The 27,555-nt window shown below is 37.6% G+C and overlaps 2 protein-coding genes across 2 annotated transcripts; one reads left to right on the top strand and one right to left on the bottom strand.

The window, feature by feature from the left end:
- Window positions 1-962: 962 nt before the first annotated feature.
- LOC136251802 (uncharacterized) lies at window positions 963-9,354 on the bottom strand. The gene is made up of 5 exons (XM_066044208.1): window positions 9,218-9,354; window positions 4,025-4,300; window positions 2,574-3,292; window positions 1,824-1,936; window positions 963-1,139 (listed from the first exon to the last, which is right to left on the bottom strand). The coding sequence occupies exons 1-5, from the start codon at window positions 9,234-9,236 to the stop codon at window positions 968-970; spliced, it is 1,299 nt and encodes a 432-aa protein (XP_065900280.1). The 5' UTR covers window positions 9,237-9,354; the 3' UTR covers window positions 963-967.
- Window positions 9,355-20,740: 11,386 nt separating this feature from the next.
- LOC136249883 (uncharacterized) lies at window positions 20,741-25,390 on the top strand. Its single transcript, XM_066042011.1, has 9 exons — window positions 20,741-20,873; window positions 21,255-21,862; window positions 21,915-22,682; window positions 22,740-22,835; window positions 22,888-23,051; window positions 23,110-23,228; window positions 23,288-23,423; window positions 23,472-23,620; window positions 25,068-25,390. The coding sequence occupies exons 1-9, from the start codon at window positions 20,819-20,821 to the stop codon at window positions 25,271-25,273; spliced, it is 2,301 nt and encodes a 766-aa protein (XP_065898083.1). The 5' UTR covers window positions 20,741-20,818; the 3' UTR covers window positions 25,274-25,390.
- Window positions 25,391-27,555: the final 2,165 nt, after the last annotated feature.

The following is a 27,555-nucleotide window of genomic DNA, read 5'->3' as shown; positions in this document are numbered from 1 at the left end:
TGTACCTGTATAATAATAAATATTTTGTAATCACGATCCACAGGCATGCTTATCTAGTTTTGGTATGCATAAGTTTAATTGCACATATCACAATAGCTTTAAACCACAAACATTGTTATAATAGTTATAACACGGTTACGAGAGATATGACAAAAATATACACACGAGTGTGTATAGGGCACCCGTGCATATATTTTTGTCATATCCCAAGTAATCATGTTATATTTAGACCCCACTAGATGAAACGATTATAGATAGTAATTTATAGTGAAACAGCACCTGTTTAAGATTGAAATTAGTTGAAATCCTTGATGGATCAGACGTTTTAGACTCTTTAGTGGTGCCACGTCCATCTACTCGCAATTAGTAAGTTATCCATGAAGCAGACAAGAGCTCACGGAAAATTTCATCTCCTTGCTTAGGTGAATAATTCTTGGCATAGATATTATAGTACCATCTACTGTAATATCTATGATTTAGGTGCTTGTTATTAGAGACTTGTTTACCATTTAGATAAGGATTTCGCAGAATGTGTGAAGTTATACCATATATGGTAAGTGATATCTAGATATCAATATCAGCCTGTGGTCAGGGAAATATAACCCTGTACTTTCCTTTGATCTGAGGTGTCAAAGTGGTATATATACATTACTTATACCATGGCCACTTGGGATTTGCCTGATATATATGCCCAAGCAAGGGCTTGGGAATATAATTATATCAGGCAAATCCCTCATGGCCATGGTATAACTACTAAGTATATGTACATGTAATAGTTATACCATGGGTACGAGTGCTTTTCCTGATATATATACACACGAGCACAAGGGCTGCAGGCCCGAGTGCAATTGTGTATAAATTATATCGGGCAAAGCAGGAGTGCACGTGGCATAACTAATATGTGTCACATGGGTTAATAACCTACATGTGTGGGAAACTGCTGGCATGTTTCATGAGTGTATTTATATTAGGATATGTGAATTTTGATACTGGGCACTGGAAATAGCGAAAGATATATAAAACTTACTGAAAAAGAGTAGACTGGTAGTGATCTTTTATCTGTGGTACTTAGCTTAATGATGTTCGTTTTTGTCAATGGTGTGGTAGGAGCTCCCTCTGACTGATCTATGTCATCAGACCTGTACCAATAACAAAGGTAACTATTATTCTTTGTTTAATAAAACTTGATCACCATATTCAAGGGAGAAATTTATCAAAGTTTACTTTGTGGAAAACTTATACATTCTTGTAAAACTTTTCTGTAATGTCATTGCAATAAAAAATGACACGGCCCTACACACATGCAGATAGTGCTAATACTTATACAATGCTCCCTTGATTATCTGACCCCTTGGGACCAAGACATGTTCAGAATATCAAAAAGTTCAGATAATCAAAGCCATTCATTTATATACAGAGCCATGTTCAAATACATCTATCTTAGACAAAACACTCTAATAGAGCAGTCATTTCTACTGTTCAGATAACCAGAAGTCCAGATAATTGAAGGAGCATTGTATGAGGTTCTCTGGCATTTCTGCACCATCAGGTGAGCCGTGACTTGCAACAGGATTATTAATTTTGCAATATGGCTACTATAACAAGAGTTGGCAAATTAATCAGACTGAATCATTGCTCATCACAATGTTGTGTACTACTACAGAGGGTACTGCATGACAGATTAGATCCATCATGTGTATATGCATGGTAACAAGGATAAATTGGTGTATAGTACAAACAGTTAAGTACATTTGGTGGTCCATACTTGGATTGATCTTTATATGTCATTTATACTAACGTAGGTAACACTCATGTACACTGACCTTGATGAGTCAACTCCCACCATATATGGAATAGATGTATCAGTTGGTGGTGAAAGCAATGAACTGAACTCATCCCTTAATTCAAGCTGTTTCTCATCATCAACGCTATGTAACTACGTACAATGAATATATAGAGAGGATATAATTTTTACATGCACTCTGTGACAGCTATACAGTGGCGGATCTAGAAATTTTCAGAGGGAGTTTCAGATTCCACTCAACTTGAGCCTAGCTGTAAGCCGAAGACAAAAAAACAAAGGTCACAACTTGCTATTGAATGCCGTAATTGTGATTTCAAAGGCAAAAGTATGAAGTTTTGCCAGTAGAAAGTCCTACTATGCATAACTTGTGGTGATTTTATCACCCACACAATGGGTTGTCAATAAATTTGGGGCAAGCACTATTTTCAGAGGGTGTTTCAGCTGAAACCATTGCAATCCCCTCTGTATCCGCCACTGCTATATGATCATGTGAAAGCACTATACTCAGCATTGTTACACCATTGAATCTTAGATGTTTGCAACCAGCATGTGCATGCAGTTCCAAAAGATATCAAAAAGTTCCAAAAGATGTACTAAGAACCCCACAATAGTTATGACCTGATAATGTAGAAATAGCCTGCCAAGATGCATAATGTGTATATTATGTCAGCAATGCATCTGCATTACCAAAGACACTGAATATTTCACTTTGCATTTAGTTTTCTGATGTATGGTATTTATAAATTTACTTAATGTTTAAACAACAAACCTTGCCACAGCATGGTAAAATAACATCATCAATCATCAAACATTTGATTTTGTGCTGAGCCAAGACAGTAAGGTCATCATCATCAAGACTGTATTGTAACAAATATGATTTAACTGCAGCAGATGCTTCATACACAAGAGCTACACATCCTTCCTCAACACCTTTAAAGATGATTGAACCCTTCATTAACCGAAATCTTTCTCTAATTATATTTTGTACAATTCTTTTAACTTTAATGGTACAATTTCCTCCGATATACTTTATTACTAATTTGCAAGCACCAGATGGAAACCATTCAGGTTGTAGCAACTCCCCACAGTCAGTCATCAAATTGAGATCTTTCAAAACTGACTCATGCAGATCTACTGTAAAATTTTCCAGTACTTGCACAGCTTCCTCGCATTCACTAGATACAACAAAAGCCGATAACAGATCATAATCATAGATACTAATATACTGCCCAATGTGGTGGAACATTTTTATTGTCGTAGTTATTTTTGTAAATGCTTCATCGGTTGAAAATACTGTGAGGTTTTTTTCATCTGCCACACATAATTTCAGAATCATCTGCTGAATATCACATTGTTGATTGTAAATGATGTCTTGCACGTTTGCCACCATGGTAGCAAATTTCCCCTTTAATCTTGTGATTTCCTTGGCTTGCAAATATTTTATATTATCATATTCATTTTCATCAACATCATAATGCTGTTTTTCCTCTACAAAGACCACAAACAGTGAAGGTTGGATTTGTATGACATATTGGCATGTGTGATTGTGACAAAAACATAGCACCAAGTATATTATTGGCATACACACACACGCACAAACACACACACACACACTGAATGCATGCAATCACACAGCACCCACAGAGGGTATTATAAACTTTGGTGCTACTAGCAACTATAGGAAATAGACCTTGATTATACAAAAATAACTGATATTCTTTTGCATCAGTATTGCCAGGATTCTGTACATGTGTGCAGTGAAGTGTGAGTTCAGGGGCATATATATATACCCAATTTATATTTCATATGTTACTTAAAACATTTAAAGATTTTAGGCTTCCCATAGATCTACTATAGAAAGAGACAACTTTTAAAACTTTCAAGCAATATGGTTTCTCATTTGACAGCAAAATCCATGATGCAAGATATTAGTGTTATTCAGCCAAGCTTTAGTGGTAAATGTGATAAAGCAGTCACCCATTGTTGACTACTTTTGAGGTGTTTATGTACGTATGTAGTTATATATTTGCAAGTGTGAATGTTTGTGAGTGTATGTGTACGTGCGTGCGTGCTTGCGTGCATGTATGTGTGTGTGTGTGTGTGTGATGTGGACAAATGCCAACTGTCATACATCACATCATAAATGTGCTTTTATGTAATAAAACCCCACACCATATTATCAAGCAGAACCAGATACAATGTAGAGCTCACGGTGCTTACCTGTATTCAAATATTTGCATTTAATTTTCATTGCAAGCTGGAACAATTCAACACTTTCAAGAGCACCTATAATTTGACACCAACAAGGATTGGCTGTTTGCTGAACCCAAGTCTGAAACATCTCATAGCACTTCTCTTTCAATCTGTCACAATCTCTATCAATTGTGGTAACTTTAGCCATTGAAATTCCCAAACTAAGTGCAAGCTCTTTCCAGAAGGATGAAACATCATCGACAAAGTGAACTAATTGTCTTAATTCACACCTTGTTTGCAAATCTAAAATGAAGTGATACAATGTGTAACCAAGACTTTTTCATTAATTATGTGGAAGTACTTATCCTCTGGCAACACAATAGATTTCTGCAGTAAATTGCTATGCACTTATTTCATTCTATACAGCATATTGAGAGCATTCGCGTAGAGGATAATTCATACCACATTCCTGTTAAAACCATGTACACATGGTCTCTGGTTTGCACATCAAACTTTTAACATCATGTATGCAAGCTATTAACCAACCTGAGCTTGATTCTTGCTCAAGGTTCAACTACTTCCCTCACAAGTTTTTGTGTACCATTTTTATGCACATGGCAAGTTTTCTATCCACTAACCTTTATGTTTTTAGCACTGACATGGACTGCCTTACATTTGTTAGTTAGTAGGGAATACCATGGGCAAGGAAATTGTATCCTGTGTGTAGTACTACCTGTGTGGTGAATTACTTTCACAAGTAACTACTTTGCCACATACATACTTTTATTCAGTTATAAGCATAAAAGCATGCAAAACTTCACAAATCAATGAGACCCGTGAGGTTTTATGTTCATACTTATATAGCTAGTACTGAATTTAGGAACTGAAAGTAAACATTCCAGAATCCTGGATTTTATAATTTAAAAAAATCTCCTAATCTCCCTAATAGAACCCTACCACAAACAGTCACGTGCTTAATTATTTTGTAATCAGCACTCATAATATTATGAAGATGAAACTTGACATGGGGTATGTCGACATGCTGAACATCATGAAAATTGTAAGTTTTGTGTCATTTTGTAACCATTTTAACACTTGTATTGCATGTAGAATACTTCAAAGGGTACTCACTAATGATTATGATATTAAATAGCTTCAAAATTGGTAGAGAAACATTGTGGACAGTCAAAAAATTGTTAGTTTACTCAGTTTAATGTCTTTGTACATTTACACTTGTGAATTATCCAACCAACTTTGTGGTTCAGTGATACTTTATGATGATGATGTGAAGTGATATTGGCTTTCTCTTCCTAAATCTGCAGGATTAATCCCATTGAAGAGTTACTGAACCCATAATTGGTACTGTCTTGCGATAACAACATACTCTATGCATGTATCTACAGACTATGTCTATGGTCAGACACAAGTAAGTATAAGATGCATCGTTGAGTTAGTCTGGTACATCACAAGACACTACAGATTATAAGCATTTGTCTTCCAGCATGGGTGCTTATAATCTCTAAATGATAAGCCTCAGGACGGCAAGGGTCTGCAATGCACATGCACTGCAATGCAATGCACATGCACTGCAATGCTTACTTGCAATGCTTAAGGGTCTGCAATGCTTACTTTACCTGGCTTGGGCTAACGATTTTCAGTTACACTATTATTGTGGTTGTGTCACCTACTCATGATCAGTAGTATAAACCACTTCAAATTCAACTCCACCTTGGGTACTGTTGCATCATTGTGACATCTCCACTTTCAGTTGTTTACTTTCAAAAATTGCTAGATTCAATCTTTTTACTTACTTGAGCTACCCACTTGCCTATAATGGATGCAATCTTGTATCAACTAGTGTGCATCGGGTGAAATATTCACTCACCACACAGTATATGCACAAGCTTGCAGCTAAAAGCGACTGCAGTTTCGGGTTACTAGATTGTTCCCCAATTTACCTTTTAACTACTCAGCTATTGCTCAAGCTATTGTTACAATCCAGAATTGTCATATGTCTACTATGTGCAACTTCAGTTCTAGGTACACAATCCAGTACCATACTCAACAATAAGTATGGTACATTGCAGGCCCTTGCCGTGCTGAGGCTTATCATTTAGAGATTATAAGCATGCACCCATGCTGGAAGACAAATGCTTTAATCTGTAATAATTATTGATAAGCCCCAATAAAAGTGTCTTGTAATGTACCAGACTAACTCAACGATGTTAGTTGTGTCTGACCATAGACATAGTCTGTAGATACATGCATAGAGTATGTTGGTATTGCAAGACAGTACCAATTATGGGTTCAGTAACTCTTCAATGGGATTAATCTTGTAGATTTAGGAAGAGAGAGCCAATATCACTTCACATCATCATCATAAAGTATCACTGAACCACAAAGTTGGTTAAAACTGAGTCAACTAAACAATTTTTTTGACTGTCCACAATGTTTCTCTACCAATTTTGGAGCTATTTAATATCATAATCTGTACTGAAATAATTTACTTACTAATATGGTGTCTGATAATAGGCCCATGTGTCAGTGGCGTAACTAAACCCGGGCCTACCCGGGCCCAGGCCCGGGTGTCAGCAATCAAGTCACGCCCACGGAATTAGCAATAGAGTAGTAGAAAAGACTATTTCACCGAATAATCGATCGAGACCTTGACAACAGCACACTTTTTTGGCTGCAAAACAGCTATATTACCTTTGTTATTGTGAGATCACTTCAAACTTCCAGGTTATCGGTATAAGAGCCTCTAAAAATAATTATCGCTTCGATAATTCAGCTGCTTTAATAGCTTTACTTGTGAATACGACTTCAACTTATTACACTGGGCCCTGGTGTCGGTACAAGTCTAGTTACGCCACTGCCGTGTGTCATGTTCTAAAAAATGTCATACAGCCTACTGCATTCTATACACTATTTAGAAAATTCAGGAATCAGGGCAGTATACGTACAAAATGGTCGGACCTCTACCTATAACTAATATGAGATAAGTGTCCCTTTATATGTCCGTATAACCTAAGAAGTGATCAAACAATCTCAAATGTAATATATGGAGGTCAAGGAAATTTTCACTGTTAGCCCCCAAAACTTTGAAATTAGCAAAAAATATTCCCTTTCTCTCCTCAAAATTTCAGTACTAGTGGTGGTGGTTATGAGACACTTTACTTGAAAGCATTGTTGTCACCTATAACCGTAACCCTGGTATTTCACACTACAGTGAAACCCTCACTTAGCAGTACCTCTTTAATAAAACCACCTCGTTATAGTGGCCACTTCTAAACATAGCTAAACAGTACTTTATGACCTCATCGATATAAGGCCACTTTTTTATTAACGTCAAATTTTTTGGTCCGAGAGCTGGCCCTATTAATGAGGTTTCACTGTACTAATAGGGAAAGGCGTACCCATAAACTATATTATCCTAAAATTTCAAAAATTGTCCTACCATGTGGTGGTCTGTATGGCCTCTGATTTTTCTGGAACACTATAGATGTGTCAGTGTATTATGAGACATATGGGGAAATAACGAGACACTGTGCTTGTAAGTTGATTATTGTAAATCATATGGAAAGGGTAGCAGGGACTCTGTAGAAACAAATTAGTTGACTTTGTATACACTTCATATCATAGTTCTTTACTGCATACTCAGACAATCATTGAAAGTCTTCTAACATGCTGATATAACTGAACACGATAACGATATCATTTAGTATCCCCCGCAGTCCCGTAATACCAGCATCTACCCTATACAATGGCAGATCCAGGATGGGGCTTTTGGGGAAAATGCCACCCCTTCCCTTTGTGGAGGAGCCATGACTGAATGATTCTTTTGATTGAAATATTAAACCTTGTCAGGCCTAGAATTTATACAACTCATCAAAAATACTATGATGCATTATTATTGCATGCAAACTCACCTAAAACCAAAGTCAAACTACCAAGCAACTGTCAAATTGTCATCCAGTACCTTTGTACGTACTAAATGCCTCTTAAATTAATTATCGTGTTGCTGGTATTAAGACATTTATAGCCTTTTAAACAGCTTTCAAGACTTCACAGCCGTCTGCAAAGGCCAAAATGACAAATTTCAATAGTGAGACACTACTACAAAGATGCGATTATTTGCTGCTTCAAAAATAATAAGACAATGTGCTCTCCCCAACCAACTACAACTTAGTCTGTTTGTGCCCCTCCCCTTTTCATCCTGGATCCGCCCCTGCTATACCGTATAGCTTTGAATATTTCGAGGTTGAGCAATGTTGCTAAAAATACAATTTCGCGGATTTGCAAACACTCCCAAAATGTGTTAGACTATATCAGTGTTTATTCTAGGGCTGTTAGGGGGAAACTTTCCCCCCCTAAAATCACAGACTCACTCCCTAAAAGTGTAAGTGACTACTGCACTATGCTTTAGTTAAGCTTGTTTAAAATAGCACACAAAACTATCAAAAGTGTTAGATTTTAGTCTCAGAGTGTTTAATATGTAAAATTTTCCCAGGTTAGAAATTCCTTACAATGCATGCATATGCTTGCAGGTTTAAATCTCCAAAGGTACATATACTGCTATCAAAAAATTCCTACATAAAGTGATGGCTATTCAATATCTGAGAGCCTAAGCTTACATTGTTTTCTATAAATAGCACGCTAAGCTCTCAAAATTGTCCTTAAATTCAATCTCATTTTAAAAATTTCTAGGTTAGTTTACTTTCAAAATGGCATGTTTACAGCCAACAAAATGCCAATTTCGGAAAGCCTGATTTTAAAATTTTCCTTGTTTTGTTATATAAATAGTGGTATCATACAATTATGCTCAATACAATGTGATTCAATATATACACAGTACACTATACTAATAAAATAATTCACATGAGGTGCATGGTTGCCGTATATTGCATCATTATGTCATCATTTCTACAATCATGCATTAAGCCCTACAGACCATAGAATCTGAATCACAAAAATAACACTCATGATACAATACAACTAGTTTGGAACAATTCAACTCTTTTGCATAGCTGTGAACTTGTAGCTAGTTATCTCATAGACTTTCACCAGGTCACCCCCCAAATTCCTGATTCACCCCCAAAGGAGAAATCCTAGAATAAACACTGGACTATATGGAAGTCTAAACATGTCAACCAACGAAAATTTTCCCCCTCGAAATATTTAGGCTATATACGGTATGTCATCATCTGCAATGTAACTTACCGCCACAATGACATTCCATACTTAGTGTCCTCACTACGTAGTCAAGGGCAACAAAAGAGATCAATGCATTGCACGGTGAGTCACATTGGTCACTCGCAACCCCTCGACTCGTAGAACACACCCAATCTATGGCGGGATCTATGGTAGAAATGTTAGCCGCAATCTGTGAATTTGCGCAGTTTATAAATTGCGCTGCGCATTTTGTGGAATTCATAAAATGCGCAACAATTTATACTGAATTATTGCGCAATTTGTGAACTACCGTAAGACATGTAAGAGCTGCGCATTTTGTGAACTCCCTGGGTTCTGGTCCATTCAGTGTACCGCCGTTACGTTCTTGGCCGATTCAAGTGTGTAGCTACCATGGCTGCTTTCAGGGAGGTATAATAAGCCCTCTATATAGCTATGTTGTGCCTACAGATGATCTTACCCATAAACTTTCAAGTTTAAGGAGTGGCTACTATCACCAACCAATGACTCTAATTGATACATACAAATCTTCCTTTTTCCCATCAACCATCAAATTAAGGAACCAGCTCCCTGCTGATGTAATTAATTCCTCTACCCCTAATGAGTTTTGTAATAACTTTTATGATCACACCTGTGTGTTATAATCTTTTGATTGCTGCACAGTAATAAATATAATATATGTTTTACTACAAGGAACATGCATGGGTCAAGATCTCCGTGACGCATTAGTTTCCGTTTTCTATATTGGGTATCTCTCCCTGCGTACTCTGCAGCTGACCTGGATAAGGTACACACTGTCTTTCTCTCTGCTGCCCTCTGCGTACTACAGCATTTGTGGTAGCAGGTTCATCTGTTGATATCTCTCAATGTAGGTTAGCTTTCATGGGCACAGGGACTACCGAGTCCAGCCTGTCACTATACTTTTTGTAGCAGTTGTCCAGCACATACCAACACAGCTCATATGCTGCACCAGTAATGAAACGTGTATCAACACATAAGGTTTGGTGCATTGTAACTCGTGTCCAACATCATGTCTCTGATGTCCAGTCCAAATGGTACATGTACTTATAGTTTCACTCTCACATTATCCCATGCGTGCAGATGTAACACAACATGCGGTTACAAAATGCCACCTCTGTGTGATACAGTTATTAGTGCAAACATATAGTGTTTGGAATCAGGTATGTTGTGTGACACACATCACTATACTCCAATACATGAGTTACAAAGGTGCAGCTCCATTTGATGAACAGCAAGCCCCAGAAAAGTTATATCCATTTTCATCTTGCCTGGCTGTAACCACATGTCTTCCTAAAGACCGTTCATGGTACCCCAATGAGCAACTATTGCACCTGACCTATGCATGGAGTCCACACATGAATACACAATTCGTTTACATAACTAGACCTCACCAATCAATTCTATCATCATCCAAACTAATCATTCACCAAGAATGACAATAGTCATCCAATGATTCTAAATAAACAAACATTATCTGTTAATGCGCATGACACACCATAACTCATTGGCACAACAGACAATGAAAAGAAATTCACCAATTCACCCATACAACTAAAGTAATCCAACTATTCACCAAGAAGATAGATACATTTTACCACCACATGAACAAATGTGCACATGTTTACTTAATGGTACACAGAATGTGATGCATGCCCCTACAGAAATTTTAGCCTTCTGAGATCACTTACTGACTGCTCTAGAACAAGTGATTGTTCTATTAGAGTGTCTCAGTCTCAATCTTTTTACAAACTAATATATCAGAAAATTGATAGGTGGACTCCATAAATTAGGATCTGCAATACATATCAATACAGCAATATATCGATACAGCAAATAAGTATCACAATATGATACCGCACTTAGAAAACTGATATCAATATATCGAAGTTTTCTAGTAGAACAGACAGTGATTTCTCTATAACTGTAACAGTGATCTCTCAGACTCAAATAGAAAGCCTCTCCATTACCTGTGCTATAAAGTATGACGTTACAAGAAGCCATACAAATACGTGTGTCTAAGTGCTGCTGGTATGGCTAAAGTATACTTACCCGGGGCCTTCTGAAAACAGTAGCTGTTTATACTTTTAAGTATAAAGAACTACATCTCTAAGCAGTAAACAATCTGCTGTATATACCAGCCATCTTGACAACTCATCAAAATGCAGAGTAATCTGGACAAGCCTTTGTGGAAGCATGCATTATAATGTTTGTGGTAGCTGGATAGTGTAATAGACCATAGGTATCCAGGTAGAGATGTGCTTTGTAACAACAGGTCTCTGTTTTTTTTTTCAATGCTAAAAGATCGTATCAGAACACACAAGCTAACTGTCATCTATATAATTTATTGACATTCTCATACACAGTGAATGCAGAATCAGTGTCGGTACAGATAAAGTGGATATTGTTACAACTATTAGCTATTATGCTAGCTAGTACCACAGTCATTACTATAGCCATGACCACTTCATTATAGTATCATGATACAGTTTTGTATCAACCAATTTTTTGATGGTGATACGTGATACACAAAATGTAGCATAAGTCGCCAATTATTGGCAGGTACCAATTATCGGCACTTGTAAACTATAGGTATATGGAGGCTACCAAGTTCCATAATGGGCTGTTATATCCTCTAAAACATTTCTTAGAATCGTTTCCATTCGGTGCTTATGTTGTTAAAGCGCTATACAAGCCATTCTGGTTAAGCATGGAATTGCGTAAAAATAATTTTGTATTGGAAACCAGTATGCTTTTAAGTCTAACCTGAATATCTCTCGAACGGCTGACCATATCTTCGTAAAACGTCTGTGAAACGGAGTTTTCCAAGGACTGCACCTCCCACAAAAATTTCACAAAGAACCAACAAGCAATCATGAAGTTACACACAAAATCGCACATTTTGCTGATAATTGATCAATCAGGGAAGTACAGTTGTCGATAATAGGTACCCCATGCTGATAATTGGCACACGATAGGCATTGCGATTTTCCTCATAACAAGACGTTCACTCACGTGAGATAATTAAAATTTTGTGTGCTAAGAGACGAAGGACTGCTCTGTTAAATGGTTCAAACTGGATGTTCGTACGCCACTGAATTAAAGGATTACAATTGCGTGATGAAATGGTGCCAATAATTGGCAACTTACGCTACTGTATCACAGAACACTAGTTGATATGCCTATGGGGATCATGAAGGTTTGATCTGTCTTGCCAAAAGTATCAGCTAAAATCCACCCTGACTTGCATGTCCTTCACAATTAACAGCTTGGCATTATTACAGAATTGGGAACCAGACTTCTTCAGTATAGAATATAATTAACTACTCATCTCCACAACCACGTCCAGAGTCTTATGACTAGTCAGTGGCTATTAATTTTTTGTGATGCTTGAGAATATGATAGCATACATAATTCACTATATACTTCCATACCTCTGCGAGTATTTTCTTGTTGCCCATGCACATGTCCATTTTCAGTTGAGTGCACATGCTCTAATAAGTCATCAACTGTTGTTACTATAAACAATGGTGGCCAAATACAGTTTTGTCATTCTCATTCTGAAGAGTTTGTGAAGCTGGCAGGCACAAACATGATGGATTCTTACCCTTTGTTTGGCAAGTAAACATAGAACATCTTCCAACTTCAGCTCTGGGTAGTTTAACAAAAAAAATCCGGCAAGCTTCTGTTCCAGCCATTCAAAACGTCTGTTATCTTCTGCGCCTTCTCCTCCGTTACTGTTTTACTTTTGGATGTGTGATTGGGATCAAGATATTTTCCTCTACAGAACTTTTCAGTATCTCTTTGTCTCGCTCTCTGCATGTGACTTCTTTCGACACTGTATCTCCAACTACAAACTCCCGAGAGAAACTCACACCTCGCATGCACTGCACGAGGAAATCTCGTGATCTAACACTTAGAACGACGGTAGGTCAACAACCGCCATGTCAGCCGAGCCGGACAACTCAGTGCCATAGGCGGCGGAAAGGGGGGGGGGGGGGGGGGGCTAGGGGGCTAAAGCTACCCCTCAGAATGATATCACACCGAAATTATCTTTCTTGGAGTGGGGCTGAAAACCGTGATAAAGATCGAGATACTCTAATAGAGCAGTCACTCTAATAAAGTAGTCAGTGTGTAGCGAGCTATGTAAGGATTTTTATGTAGTTTATCAGCTAGAAATGGTAGCTGGTGAGGTGGAAAGCTCTTGTCAGTTGGTTGTGACCTTTTTTTTTTTTTTGATCTCACCTTACCAAACTATAGAAATAAGTCTGGGTCAGCTCAGCGGAGCCCCCCCTCATATCAACTACTTCCTCCGCCGCTGCTCAGTGCACAATTTATAAATTATTGCGCATTTTATGAATTCACAAAATGCGCAGCGTAATTTATAAACTGCGCAAATTCATAGATTGCGCCTAACAGAACCACCCCCTCACGGGTGACAGGCATTAAGCGCGGGCGCTTATCTGCTAAAATATTTGCGATGGTAAGTTTCGCGGGTTTGCTTATTTTGCGGTTTTTATCTGCTTTGTTGTTATTGTTATTAGTGCTTTACTTTACTAGTTATTTGCCTGTAATATGACCTTAATACAACAAATGCTGGTTTGTCAGGAACAGCTTCACTGGGGGTTTCTTGAAACCTCGCTCAATGAATGAATTTCATAATAACAAAAGTTGTACCTAGCAACCTGAATTTTACAATATTTGTAGGGGTAAATGTCTATAGTAACATCTCCGAATTTTAAAAGGATAGCGTATATAGGTTATGAGATATAACATTTTAAAGTTTGTCGTTTTTCATACATTTGTCTATGAGAGGCACTCACATAAATAATGTGTGGGAAAACAATAAATTCAATTAATGTCATTTCTCAATTTGTAGGTGTTAATCTCAGAATTAACCTATCCAAATGATAGAGTTTATAGATCATGAGATAAATATGACATTTTGATATTAATTTTGTGGTTTTCCCATACATTGTCGCCCAGAAGGGGCAACTGTTACCCCCTCCCATAGATAATGTATGGGGAAACTGCAAACTTTAAAATGTCATATATAATGACCTATTATATGCTATTCTTTTAAACATTGGAGATGCTACTTTTGACATTCACACCTACAAAAAATGTAAAATTCAGGTTGCTAGAGGCAACAGTTTAAAATTCCTTATTATGAAATTCATCTATTGAAAGATCAAGGTACTCTAACCAGCAGAACATCGAACAGAGCAGTCATATAGCTGAACATACAGTAGAAGAGTAGGTGCTGGTATTATGAGACATCAGGTATTAGGGAACACATTGCTGATTTTCTTGTTATTGACAATTGTTTGTGTGCTGTAAAAATATCGGCTATATAATACATCATCAAGGCCTATAGCATTAAAATGTAAGAAACGAATGCCATTAGTTAATTAATTTCAAATATTTGATTATGGTTCACAAACTTCTCTTTGCAGCAAAGATTATACACATTAAAGGGGCGTGGCTTAGCAATTGTGGTGAGCTGAAAATATTGTTTTCTTCCTTATTTGATGCAGTAAACTACATTTTAGTGTCTCCAGAATAAATGTCTCATAACTACTGCAAGTGTCCCATAGTTGGCTGATTGAGCGTGTCTTAATTTTTCTGCACTACTTGCTACAACAAAATGATCTTTAAAAATCTACACCACCAGTAGATAGAGCAGTAACTATTATTATAATAATTGTAGGACTCTAAAAGAGTATACGTGCAAATGTGCTACATGGGCGGATCTAGGAGAAACTGTTGGGGAAGGTGGGAGCAAGAAGTTATGGGATAAAATCCACTAATTGGAGAAGAATGGAACTCTATAGTACACAAGTTATATAACTTTGTCTGGTACAGCTGCATAGATGGCATACACTTACTAAGACTCTATCTTCTGAGAAAAAAATTAAAATTAGGCCTCCTACACTGTAAAATATAAAGTGTGTCCTGCACACCAATATGTCACAATATACATACCAATTGACATATTGGTGTGTATATTGTGACATTTTGGTGAGTATATAGGACACACTTCATTTTATTTTTTACAGTGTAGGTTTGAATTAGGAAGCTGTTTGGCTAACAAAATGTATGCTTTGCAAAGTATATAAAATTAGTTAGGTATTGTAAACCTGTTTGATAGTAAAGCGTACTAAACATAAAGTAGTATTGTAATAATTTGCCACTATTAGAGTAATGATTGCTCTATTAGAGTATCTTGCGATCTTTAGCACAAAAATTCACACTTATTTGTCTCGTTTTCTTCAAGGTGTAAAGTGCATTTATAACTGTTGTCTTCTATTAATTTTGCCTGTTTGTTTTCTGTACCTCTGAATACAGTTTGAATGCATGATTCCTGTTTTTCGGTGCCAATATAGTCCTGTAAGTCGAAGGGGGAAAGAGAGAAGCGGGGGGTGGAGGGGCAATGCCCCCCCTCAGATCTGCCTATGCTAAGTACAGTAGGTATAAAAAAATTAACTAGTGACTATTTATACAATGATGTCAAGGATTTCCTTTTGCTTTACCAAAAAGCTTAAATATGTATGTCTCATAACCCATCCAAGTTTCCATAATTGGGTCATTGTGTATTATTCCACTCAGAAGAATGATTATTGAGATACCACACATATATCAGGATAGGTACACGTTGTGTGCCTTAAATTTTAGAGGTCTGAAACTGTTTCTCTTTGGAACAGCATAGATTTAATTTTTTTGTGTCTCATAACAGCATCTAAATAATCTACTGTATATTAGGGATCATGAAGAACTGGGTTTCCAGCCAAAAATATCACCTTAAATAATTCCCATTCATAACAGCTTGGCAGTATTGGTTAGGCACAGCTAAGCCCAAACATGTCTTCAGACCAACCCCAAACCCCTCTTAAAAGTTTCTAATGATTGTAAAATTTTTCTATTTAACAGAATTTTATGCTGACTGACTGACTAACCATAGATCAAGAGTGTATTATACAGGGGCGGATCCAGAGTTTGGAAAGAGGGGGGCACCTTTCTGAAAAACAGTTGAAGACCAAAAAAACTTGCTGAAAACCAGTCAAAGACCAAAAAAAAAAAAAAAAAAAAGGTCACGACAATAATAGCTAGTTATCCTTACCAACTATATCACGTCTGTTATGTAAAATAAAATCCTATTTATAGCTTCATAGGTAAGCTACACTGCCTCATGAACATTGTGACTGCTTTATTAGAGTAATTGACTGCTCTATTAGAGTATCTCGATCTTGTATGCAATTTCTTGAAGGGGGGGGGGGAGCATTTGCCCCAAATGCCCCATCCTGGATCCGCCACTGTTATAGTATTTTTAATCCCTAATTCAGTCATGGTTATATAGACTGAAGTTTAGGGATAAAATTTAATGTCCACTGGTATAGTATGTCTGCAGGTGTATAGGCAATCTTCACCACTTTTATAGTGTAGCTATTCCCTTATTCACTACTTTTTTCTTTGATCTCTAATCCAACTTAAAATTCCTAATTTCCTTCTACTTGTAGAATAGTAAGCGATAAACTGTTGAAATCTCTGAAATTCAAGATCTAAATGTCAAAAGTTTCCGTAAAGGGGCACCTCCAACCCCCCTCCCTTCTCCTCTGCATGCTTGTGTTTCTCACACAACTGTACAAATGTATGTACGTATGCCTTCCTTTCTATGTAAGTTTAACTTTAATGCTATGTGGGGCTAGGCCCTTAAAGGTCTGGATTGGAAGCCAGTCAAAATTCCTAGTATATAGAGCCAGTGGATTGTAGTGCCACAGAATCCACGAAAGGCGCCCTAGCCCCAATCTAATCATATACCACTTTCACACCTTACTTCGAGAAGGTATATTAAGTGCTATAATGCCATATAGCTCAGGAATACATTAACACGAAACAGAGGTAGTTAGTATATCAAAAATATAACACTCCTAGGAGGGCATATATTTTTGATAATTATACTTTTCTATTTTTCGTCATTCCCAGATTTCTTGATGAAACTTTGTTATTTCCTCTGCTATAATATAGTGACATGTAATGGAATTGATTGTAAACTTTAGACTTGTAGCTAAATGAATGTAGTTAGTGTTTTATTGAATCACAAGTTGTTTTAACTGATAATAAACACCTGGCATGATGTCACGTATAGCCTAGTGTAGTCTGGTGCAGTCAACCCTGGCACCTATGAGTGCCCCAAAAAATGCCCCCTTTCCAGGCTGTACCAAAGTTCTCTGTATGCTCATGTTGATTCACTAACATTTGGCATCAGTAATGCCTTGCCGCTATTTTTACATATTAGTTGTAAAATGGGAACTTGTGATTTGCCTGATACATGCCCATGAACTCACACTCAAGCCTGTGACTCTCATGTTTGTGTGCATATATCAAGCAAATCACTCATTCCCATGTTAATCACTCTTGCCCTATTACATGTAGCTTTAAAGGGTAGTTTTTGTTCTGCTTTACCAGTTAGGCACTGGAGGGCAAACACCTCTACGAGGTGCAGCCCTGTATGTTATACTTAGACAATCTAGATAATATTACCGTTTTACCTTTGGGTTATATATTCCATATCAAAATCAATAAGGAATTTAGGGTCCCCTCTCAGATTTTGAAGAAACATAGTGAATCTGTAGTACATGTGATGCTTATCACCCATGCAAATCTTTAGGTCTATGCATTCATCGCATAGTTTTTGATTTATGACCACAAATATTTTGAACATTTTATGAAAAATTGGTCCATCTCTGTGACTAAATTGACTGTAACTTTACACTGTGTTAATATTTTATCACAAAATTTTTGAAGACTGTTGATTCCTAAATAAAATTATTAGATATCTACTTAATTGAGGTTCATAAGCACTTCATTGATAACTCTGCTTGAATTTCATTTTTTGTGTGGATAGCGATTGGGTCATAGTCCATCAATTTTTATGGTGAGACCACAAGCGATACAACTTGCTTGCTTGCACTGATCTTCAAAGTGCGCATGAATGTATTACAAGTACTTTGTAAAAATAATTACTTTCACACACTTAGGTACTTGTAATGCATGTATACAGTGAAACCACCCTAGCTATTCTGGAACCATTGATAAAGTGTTCATGTTAATAAAAGCTATAAGAGTGTATATGGGGTCGTACACCACAATAGTGAACAAGTGTCCTGGTGTCCATGTACATTTCAGGGTATTAGGAGTTCTGTTGTACATACATGCAAGGGCGGATTTGGGGAAGGAGAGCTGGTGCATGGGGAGCTGAAGCACCCCCCCCTCCTGCAAAATTTTACTATGTGCTATCTAGCTATATAGAGAGCTAGTGGAAGCTACAGTACAGGTGCAATTGTATCTTATATCTTAAGCACACATGGGCAAAGATAAGATGGAAAGAGCAAGAAGAAAAAAACTAAGAATCAACAAGATTCCTTTTTTTTAAAAAAACTGTACTTCAAAAGTAAAATATTAATCACGAAATAATCTAATAGAACAGTCAACTATAGAACATTCATCATTAATAAACAAAGGCCAGTGAGTATGGTGAAATTGGGCCATCTTCTTCTTAATCTGTGCACTGCTATCTCATGTGTCCTACACATCAAAATGTCACAGTATACACTCCAATATGCCAATTGCAGTGGCGGATCTAGAAATTTTCAGAGGGGGTTTCAGATTCCACTCAACTTCAGCCTAGTGCCGGTAAGTCGAAGACTAAACAAAAAATGACAACCTGCTGTTGAACACTGTAACGGTGATTTTAAAGGCAAAAGTCCAGTAGAAAGTCCTAATATAATACACTATGTATAACTCGTGGTTATTTTATCACCCACACAATGAGTCGTAAATGAATTAGGGGTGCGCACTATTTTCAGAGGGAGTTTCAACAGAAACCATTGCAACCCCCCTGTATCTGCCACTGAATTGGTGTGTAGCTACATTATGACATATTGGCGTGCAGGACATACTTCATTTTACACAGTGCCAAACATTCAATTGCATAAAAAGTTTAAATTCTATTTGAGGGGTCATCGCTCTTCAGTTGGCCGTCGATCTGGCCTACTCCGAGGGTTGCTTGGAGTCAGGCAGCCTTGTTTGATTGCTGGTATTTCCAGCTGTCCAGCACTTTAACACCTAGTGCTGGGGGTGGTGGTAAGGGCAGTCCATCTAGCCCGGGAAAAAAAAATTTATGTTCGATTCTTCTTGAAAGACTATACTAAGTAAAAGTATACTAGGTCCTCAAGCTCCACTTTTTTCCTATTTTAAAAGGCTTTAGAAACTAAAACAAAATGTGACCACTTTTATAGTCATCCCTTCTACTTGTATGTTGCATTTTGAAAATGAGAAGCAGCTGTGACATAGACCATTGCTGGTTATGGTTTCATTTTTTACTCACTAGCATCAATTTAGAATTAAATATCTTAACAACTTTTGGAGGTTGCATTGCTAGACCCTTTGAATTCAACTTTGAACTCACACCATACTGCATCATTATGCTGTGCCTTTTCTATAACAGTTAGGTTTATACCACTGTATAGAAAAAATTGTGAGGCTTATGTAATGTTTATTTTTACCCCAAATTCAGTTTTATCAGTAGAGTAAATTTGCAAAATTTTCCTGTGGGGCATGCCCTCAGACCCACCAAGATAAAGCATGTACCGCATGCTGAGTGTGCCTACATACTGTACTAGCTGGCTACTAGACAGTTGCAATTGCCACTTTCCTTTATACCCCCCACTATAATTGTATACCCCTAACCCAACCCCTCCCCTTCCCCTTGTGAAACTCTATATAGATCCTCCTCTGAATGCAGACTTACTGCAAAAAAAAAGCCTTTTTTATAACAAAATTAAATGGTGTTTCCAGAATCCCAGGAAACCCCCTTAACCTGATGTGTTGTTCTAGTACATGCATATACATACACATGGTTAGTACCATACCAGACGATTTTTGTCAGATGTCATAGACTTTTAGTTATTATTATGATTTGTTTACTTGTTTGTTTGTAATGTACAGAACTCAGTATTGAGTATATAGTACATGTAAACGAATAATTTCTTTTGAAGTGATCACAATCTGGGGAAGTAACAATTTCTTCTGGGAGGGTGTTCCATAGTCTGCTGGTAGAAGAATAACATTTCCCTACTTAAGTGGCCTCCCCAAAGTTGGCTCCGAGTGTGGGAATCTGGGTGGCCTGCGGATCAAGTCACGATGGGGTTGCGGGCTTTTTTTCAGCCCTTCTAGGTATTTGTCCCGTTTCACTTTAGCTCAAAGATTTTCGCTTAGGCTCCTTGGCTATGGGTAAACACCTCATACAGGCTCTGCCTTCTGTGTACGCCCTCCAGTGCCTAACTGGTAAAGAGGATAAGAATATGAAAGCATAAAGAAGGAAAGAAGCCTTTAAGGAGTGCAGATATGTATTCGTTCTAGCTGCCAGTGCCAGCTGTATAATCTCATGCTATGACCCCGGTGGTTGCAAATGACTGGGTAAGATACTGAAATTTGATCACGTGAGTGCATAGTCTAATTATTATGTAACAAGTAGTCACATGTTAGTATAACTACGCGAACTTAAAGCATCCGACACCGTAATTCTAGCCTACAACTGGGAGTGGCTTTAAAATGGTGGTTGCAGTGATCGGTTTCCTCTGCTTGTTAGCCAGCGCGAGCAGTCAACGTATGTTGTTCGGCACCTCCGATGTTGTAAATTGTGCTGTAAATAGCCGCATGTACACAGGTCCCCAGAATGTGACTAAACACGGCGTGTAAAAAGTGTGATGGCCGCCGAATTTATAGTGAAATGTCTCACTTAATAGTTGAGTACCGTAGTTACCGTTAAATGTATTGAATGTAGTGCAATTAGCTGTCTGTGGTGAGTGTGGTCACAGTTCAGTGTTTCGTAACAACAAGAATTCTCTGTTAGCATCAATATGTCACTGTAATTACCTCTATAAGGTCAGAAATCCTTTCTGTCGACTTATTACAAGTGGGTGTTTAAATAGGTGATTAGATTTTAACAATTGGATAATTGATTTATCAATGCCTTTATAATCAACAGAAGCCAGAGTGTTGTTCAACCAGGGTGGGATTACTGGATGGATGTCCTTCACCCAGCAAATGGATGGATCCCTATTTATCTATACAGCCATTAGAAGTGAACTACTGGTGGGTGGGTGGCACGTGCACAATCTCCCTGTGGATTTCACTTCTGACTCTGCTGAAAGATGTGTAGGTGCCGGTGACCATTATGACCCCTCTAATAGATTTGGATCATCCTCTAACTATTCGGCTGACTGTGCAGAAAACAGTCCTTTGAGATGTGAGGCTGGTGACCTGTCAGGAAAATTTGGATGTCTTGTAACAAGTGGAAATGCTACATATGTAAGCAATGATGAGGAGCTTCAGCTGCAAGGTCGTTACAGCATCATCGGCCGCTCCGTTGTGATACATAGTCCTGATGGAAGCCGTCTTGCTTGTGGGAACGTTGTTGTTGAAGATGACCTCCAAACTGTTTATGTGGCTACATTTGTTTCCCCAATAGCTGGTTCAATTTATTTCAGGCAGTCCAGTACTACAGGAACATTTGTGTACACCCCTGGTCTTTATTATGTCAATGGTGAGCCATCACCAACCAGAAATCATGAATGGCACATTCATGTCAACAATGTGAGTTTTGTTTATCAAATATTAACACTATAATTACTGTATTTCTCTGTAGCCTGGATACAGATACGTGATGGGTGACTGCAGTGAAGCTGGGCCATACTATAATCCTGAGGGCATTGATATAGATGCCAATGACTACATGATCAATTGTAGTCCTGACAACATCAGCAACTGTGCGGTTGGAGACTTGTCAAGCAAGTTGGGCTTACTGGAAATTGCTATTGATCCCAGTAGTGTCACCCAGCATGCGTGGACTGATGCCAACTTACACATGTATGATATTACTTATCGTACTGTTGCCATTCATGCTGAAGAAAGAAGAGACCCAATGATTGCCTGTGCCTCACTTGTACCACTTGCCCCATTACGAGCCACTGCCTACAGACCACCAGATGATTCACTGTTCACTCTCAGTCAAAGGTCTCCATATGATCCAACTGTGGTCACATCATCAGTTGATCTCTCTGCTAACTCATACCAGATCAACAGGGATGGTAATGTCAGGACAGCTGGTAGTAACACATGTTACAGTGACATGGTGTATAGTCCATTTGATGTGTTTGATGATGTGTCAACTGAGGACTCTTATGACCTGGGGAATGTTACTGGCAAGTATATAGCTAGCATGGCTGCTGGTCAGATGTTCAACAGTGAATACTTCCCACTGTTCAACCGCTACTCCATTCTGGGGCACAACTTTATGGTGGATGAATCAGGCACAGTAACATGTGGGACCCTCAACCCATCTGGAAGTTCCATTAGTGTAGTACAGGCTTGGGTGAACTTCACCAATCCCATGATGAATGGATGGATCACTTTTGTAAGTGGACTTTGTTATGGTATAACTTAGATCATATGTATTCCATTATGTATACAGCGTCAAATTTTAACTGTCCAACGTGATGGCTCATATGTGACGGGACCTACCCTAGTCAACTACCGTTTTAACTATGCCATGGATGGGATGGCACAAGTGAGTCCTATCCCATCAATTACTGTACAATCAGTTTGACTATCCCTCACAGACTGATGATCACAACTGGCATGTCCACAGAGAGCGCACTGGTGTGGATGGACCAACAAGAACATGTGACGTTGTCCAAGGCCACTACAATCCATATGGTGTTAACCTGGCTAGCAACTACCCCGACTTGTGTGATTCAAGTGACACTAACCTCTACCCACTCAGGTTAGTGCTATAGGTGATTGCGCTAAACCAAACTAGATCATATTAAATGCTGTTAAAGATGTGAAGTTGGTGATCTTAGTGGAAAACATGGACAGTTAAGCATCAGAGCTACAGGAGCCCCAGAACGAACTTTAGTATTCTATGATCCAAATTTGCCGCTGGTTGGACCTTACACAAGTAACTATCTTAGTGTATATTGTCAATGGCATACTGTAATGGTTGATTGTATAATATAGTTCTGGGTCGGTCAGTTGCAGTCCATACTCCAGAAGGTCCGATTATGGCTTGTTCCAATATTGAACCAGCAGTCATTTCTGAAATTGAAGTACAAATAGCCTTTCCTAACCTTCCTGGAGATGCAATGGATCCAAAGTATGACTTAATCATGCTGTGAATGATTTTAACTAGCTCTCTCTGCAGAGTGGCACTTCCTGTTGCTATAGTAGACTTGTTGAACAATACTAATGTGACATATGGTGAAGTGTTGGTATACAATGTAAATGTCGGTGCTGTGAGTAGTGGAGATATTATCTGCACCATTGTGACATTACGATTTACTGAGTTCACTAGTAAGTAATGTGTATTGAATTTGATTGTAGCATGTGCATGTGCAAGCATATATAATATGATGAGTATGATAGCATTGAAATCAATAAGTCAGACCAGACCGCTACAATTGTTACACTTTAATCTATGTACTTCTGTGCTTCACTGAAACACTACAGTTGTGATGACAAACATTAGAATTCTTGAAATGGTCTGTTGATACTGTGCTCCAATAAAAGTTTTGTCTGAGCCTGAAAGCATAACAGTGCATTTATGTGCTTCATTTCATGTTCACATGATTAATACTGACGGGAAATTTACAGTTTAAATTGCACAAGCTATAAACCCACACCAGTCATTTTTGCAAATTTGTAGTGACAAAATATTTATGTAGCTGCATTGGAGCACACCCGGTACCAATGCTGGCCTTGAGTTATAAAATTTTATATTATGAACTCTTACTCAAAGTAAGCTATCCACACTACAATCTTAACACTGAACTATTATTTCTCTTCTCCAGATATAGGTCCTTTTATTGTACTTGTTGACATGTCACATGACATCATTCTAAAAGATTCTTAAGACACATTTTGTGTAAGGATTCTGCAATGTTTAGCAACACATGTCTGTGACTGACTGTTTTCAAAGGTTATTCTTTCTTCATACAACATACCAAAATTATTCAGCTATCAGGGGTGGACCTAGGATTTCTCAAGGGGGTGTGCTAAGTTAGGGGCATAATGGGAGGGAGCTAAGAAAAGTGGCAATTGGTTGTAGTACAGTGCGTGAAGCACACTCATCATGTGGAGCATGCTTTATCTATAGGAAGATCTGGTGTATTCCCTCATAAGAAAATTTTACAAATTTAGCTTTCTGAGATCAAATTTGGCATTGATTTTGACTGAGATAAGCATTGTGAATCACTTTAGCTATTAAAGTGAAATCATTATTATTTTCTAACAGCCTTCATAATTATAAAGGGAACAGCATAAATACTGTAGTATGGTTTGAGTTCAAATTGAAGTTCAAGGGGTCATCTTTGTTTTAATGATGGATGTTCTATTAGAGTAGTTGACTGTTCTATTAGAGTATTTCGATGTATAACAGTTTTTTGTAGTTTTAGCCCTGAAATATAAATTTGACTTCCTCTTGTTAATTCCTAGAAGAGATTAGCTCTTTTGTTTTCATTCTTTCCTTCTTTTCATTGTCCATGTATGCTTTGGATGTAATTGCACCTGTATGTTATCTTTCTAGCTAGCACGTAGCAAAATTTTGGAGGGTGGGGGTGCGCCAGCTCCCATGCACCCCCCTAAATCTTCCCTTGGGCTATGGAAGGTCTGACAAATTAAATGATACTTTATACTGATTTGTCATTTTTTTCAACATTGTATGGTGGTATAGTGTAGTGTACATGTTGTGTACACATGTACAATGTTATTATATACATATGACATTATTACTGCACTACAGATGGTAATCCTGATGACACGGTTAGGTTGGTGAGGACGCTTGACCAGAACAACTTACCTGTACAATATCGTCCCAGTGCTTGTCCACGATTGGACCTTAATGGCACTAACATTGTTAACAGCCCTGATGGTGTCTCTGTGATGAAGCCTTTCACCATTCTTACTGGAGTGTTTGTAGTGATGGTGCTTGCTTTTGTCAACTTTTAGTACTTAGGCTGACTCTATAATGGTATCATATTATTTATGTATTATATTTTGCTTTGTGTATCTTATATATTTCTTGTGTATTTTGTGTATAATATATCACATAATGGATGCATGGAACTCTGTTATATAATTTTAATTGTAAATTTTTGGATAGAGGCGTAGCCTGTACATCCAAATCATACACACACACACACACACACACACACACACACACACACACACACACACACACACACACACACACACACACACACACACACACACACACACACACACACACACACACACACACACAAAAAGTAGCTATACCCATTATAAATCAAACATTATATTACTATAGTGTCTGTCCAGCAGATTCTTAAATTGATTAGGAGAGTTGGAGTCAATCACTGATAGGGGTAAAGAATTCTAATCGTTAAACACTCTAACTGTAAAGAAAGATGATCTTGATAAGCAATTTGTATGTGGCTTGAATAATTTCATGTTGTGTCCTCTTGTTGTGATTGTGAAAAATGACAAAAAGTTATCTGTATTTGCTATAAAAGTTGTTGATCATTTGGTACAAAAATAGTAGATCTCCTCTGAGCTTTTGGTACTGCAAAGATCGTAAATTTAGATAGTGCAATTGATCATAATAAGACAAATCGCAACAGGTGGTAATCATTCTAGTGACTCTTCATTGTATAGTTGCTATTTTATGTTTATCCATGATGTAATATGGCCCCCAAATTGCATTATTATACTCAAGCAGTGGACGCACTAGGGATTTGTGTAGTTTAAGCATAATATCTGAGCCCTTATACATTCAAATACTTTAGAAATGAGACCTAAAATATGATTAGCCTTATTTGCAGTAAAATCTGTGTGAATGTGGAACTTAAGTTTAGAGTCCATGCAAATTCCCAGATCACGTATGCAGAGACCTCAACCTGTAAAGTGCACTAGGAGTGAGACCTGAGGTTAAAATGAGTGAGATTTGTTTACTTATGCTTGAGGTCCCCTGTAAAAATTGCAAAATTCGCAACTTTCTTTGGCTATTTTCAGTTATACTTCTCCATTTTTAGCCATTAGAGCACTGTTTAGTGCTTTTCCAAGAGGTTTGAAGTGAAATTAACTTACATAAGAGCTTAATTTTCCAGGAATTGCAATGCGTGAGATGGAAAACCATGCGTGAGACAACAATCCAATGAGTGTGTCTCACGCGTAATGTGTGAGAGTTGAGGTGTCTGCGTATGTGCTCCAAAAGTTCAAGCATAACACCATGTAGGGTATACTTGTGGTTGCAGTTAGCAGCAGGACTACCAATATGTAAGAATTTACACTTACATCTAACACTTCATTTGAATTATCTATCATGGGTGTCAGCATTACTGTGTATGTAAGGGATGTCACAATGCTGTGCTTATGACTATGAGTGGTTATGCATGCTGTTTTGGCTGATAAAACACAGTGAATGCTCAGCAATTAGCTCGTGTGCCCTAAATTTAAAGGAGCAGTTGACTGCTTTGTATAGGACAATCACTCTGAGAGCATGCACTGATGCGAATAAAATTAAAAAGAGACTGAAAATGTGACCCTATTTTGGAAAACCATATATACATTTGGGCACATTGGTCAATTTTCTTTTTTTATAGCTACAATGAAGCATTGAGTGGTTATCTACCTTGTGTGAAAATTTTGTGATGATGCACTGAAGCATTCCAAAGATATGCCTAATTTACTGTCTAATACATAACAAACTAACTTTTCATTATCAGTTTATAGAACTGTATAGTGATCAGGTGTGACAAGTTGATCACAAATCACTTTGTTGACAAAGATCTCCATTCTTACAATCTAAAATGAATGAAAAGAGATCCTTGAGAGTTTAATCATGTGTTCTTTGTGCTTTTTCTCAATTAAATCACTTGTATTCTTGTCTAAAGACAAGAAAATGTTTGGTTTTGGGAATGAACAAATCATCCAGTTTGTAAGTTAATTGCTGTCCCACGCATTGTGAAACTACTATATGGTCTGATATAATTGAGAATGTCTCCTAAAATAAAGAAGTTATGGGTGTGAAATTTCACAGCAAGAATGCTTAATAGTTGCTTTACCAGAAAGTTAATTTAAAAAATATTGGTGAAATTTTCAATTGAGCATTCCCACAAATTTTGCATGTGCCCAAATGTATGGCCGGTTTTCCAAAATATGGTCACAAATATGTTTAGCTATATTTTTATCAGTACAGTATAGCATGTGGACTGGCAATATGGCCAGTAGAATTACACCAAGTTTATGTG

The sequence above is a fragment of the Dysidea avara genome, chromosome 3, assembly GCF_963678975.1.
Source record: "Dysidea avara chromosome 3, odDysAvar1.4, whole genome shotgun sequence".
Taxonomy (NCBI): domain Eukaryota; kingdom Metazoa; phylum Porifera; class Demospongiae; order Dictyoceratida; family Dysideidae; genus Dysidea; species Dysidea avara.
Note: the sequence above shows the minus strand (reverse complement) of the source record. Positions and strands in the feature narration are given on the sequence as shown.

What these genes read in the sequence shown, in the direction of transcription:
- LOC136251802 (XM_066044208.1), bottom strand. An exon ending in TTTTACCATGCTGTGGCAAG is followed by an intron (nt 1,937 to 2,573) that starts GTTTGTTGTTTA and finishes CATTGTACGTAG; the next exon opens with TTACATAGCGTTGATGATGA. An exon ending in GTGGGAGTTGACTCATCAAG is followed by an intron (nt 1,140 to 1,823) that starts GTCAGTGTACAT and finishes TTATTGGTACAG; the next exon opens with GTCTGATGACATAGATCAGT.
- LOC136249883 (XM_066042011.1), top strand. Translation starts at nt 20,819, where the DNA reads ATGGTGGTTGCAGTGATCGGTTTCCTCTGCTTGTTAGCCAGCGCGAGC. An exon ending in TGAATGGATGGATCACTTTT is followed by an intron (nt 22,683 to 22,739) that starts GTAAGTGGACTT and finishes TTATGTATACAG; the next exon opens with CGTCAAATTTTAACTGTCCA. An exon ending in ACGATTTACTGAGTTCACTA is followed by an intron (nt 23,621 to 25,067) that starts GTAAGTAATGTG and finishes ACTGCACTACAG; the next exon opens with ATGGTAATCCTGATGACACG.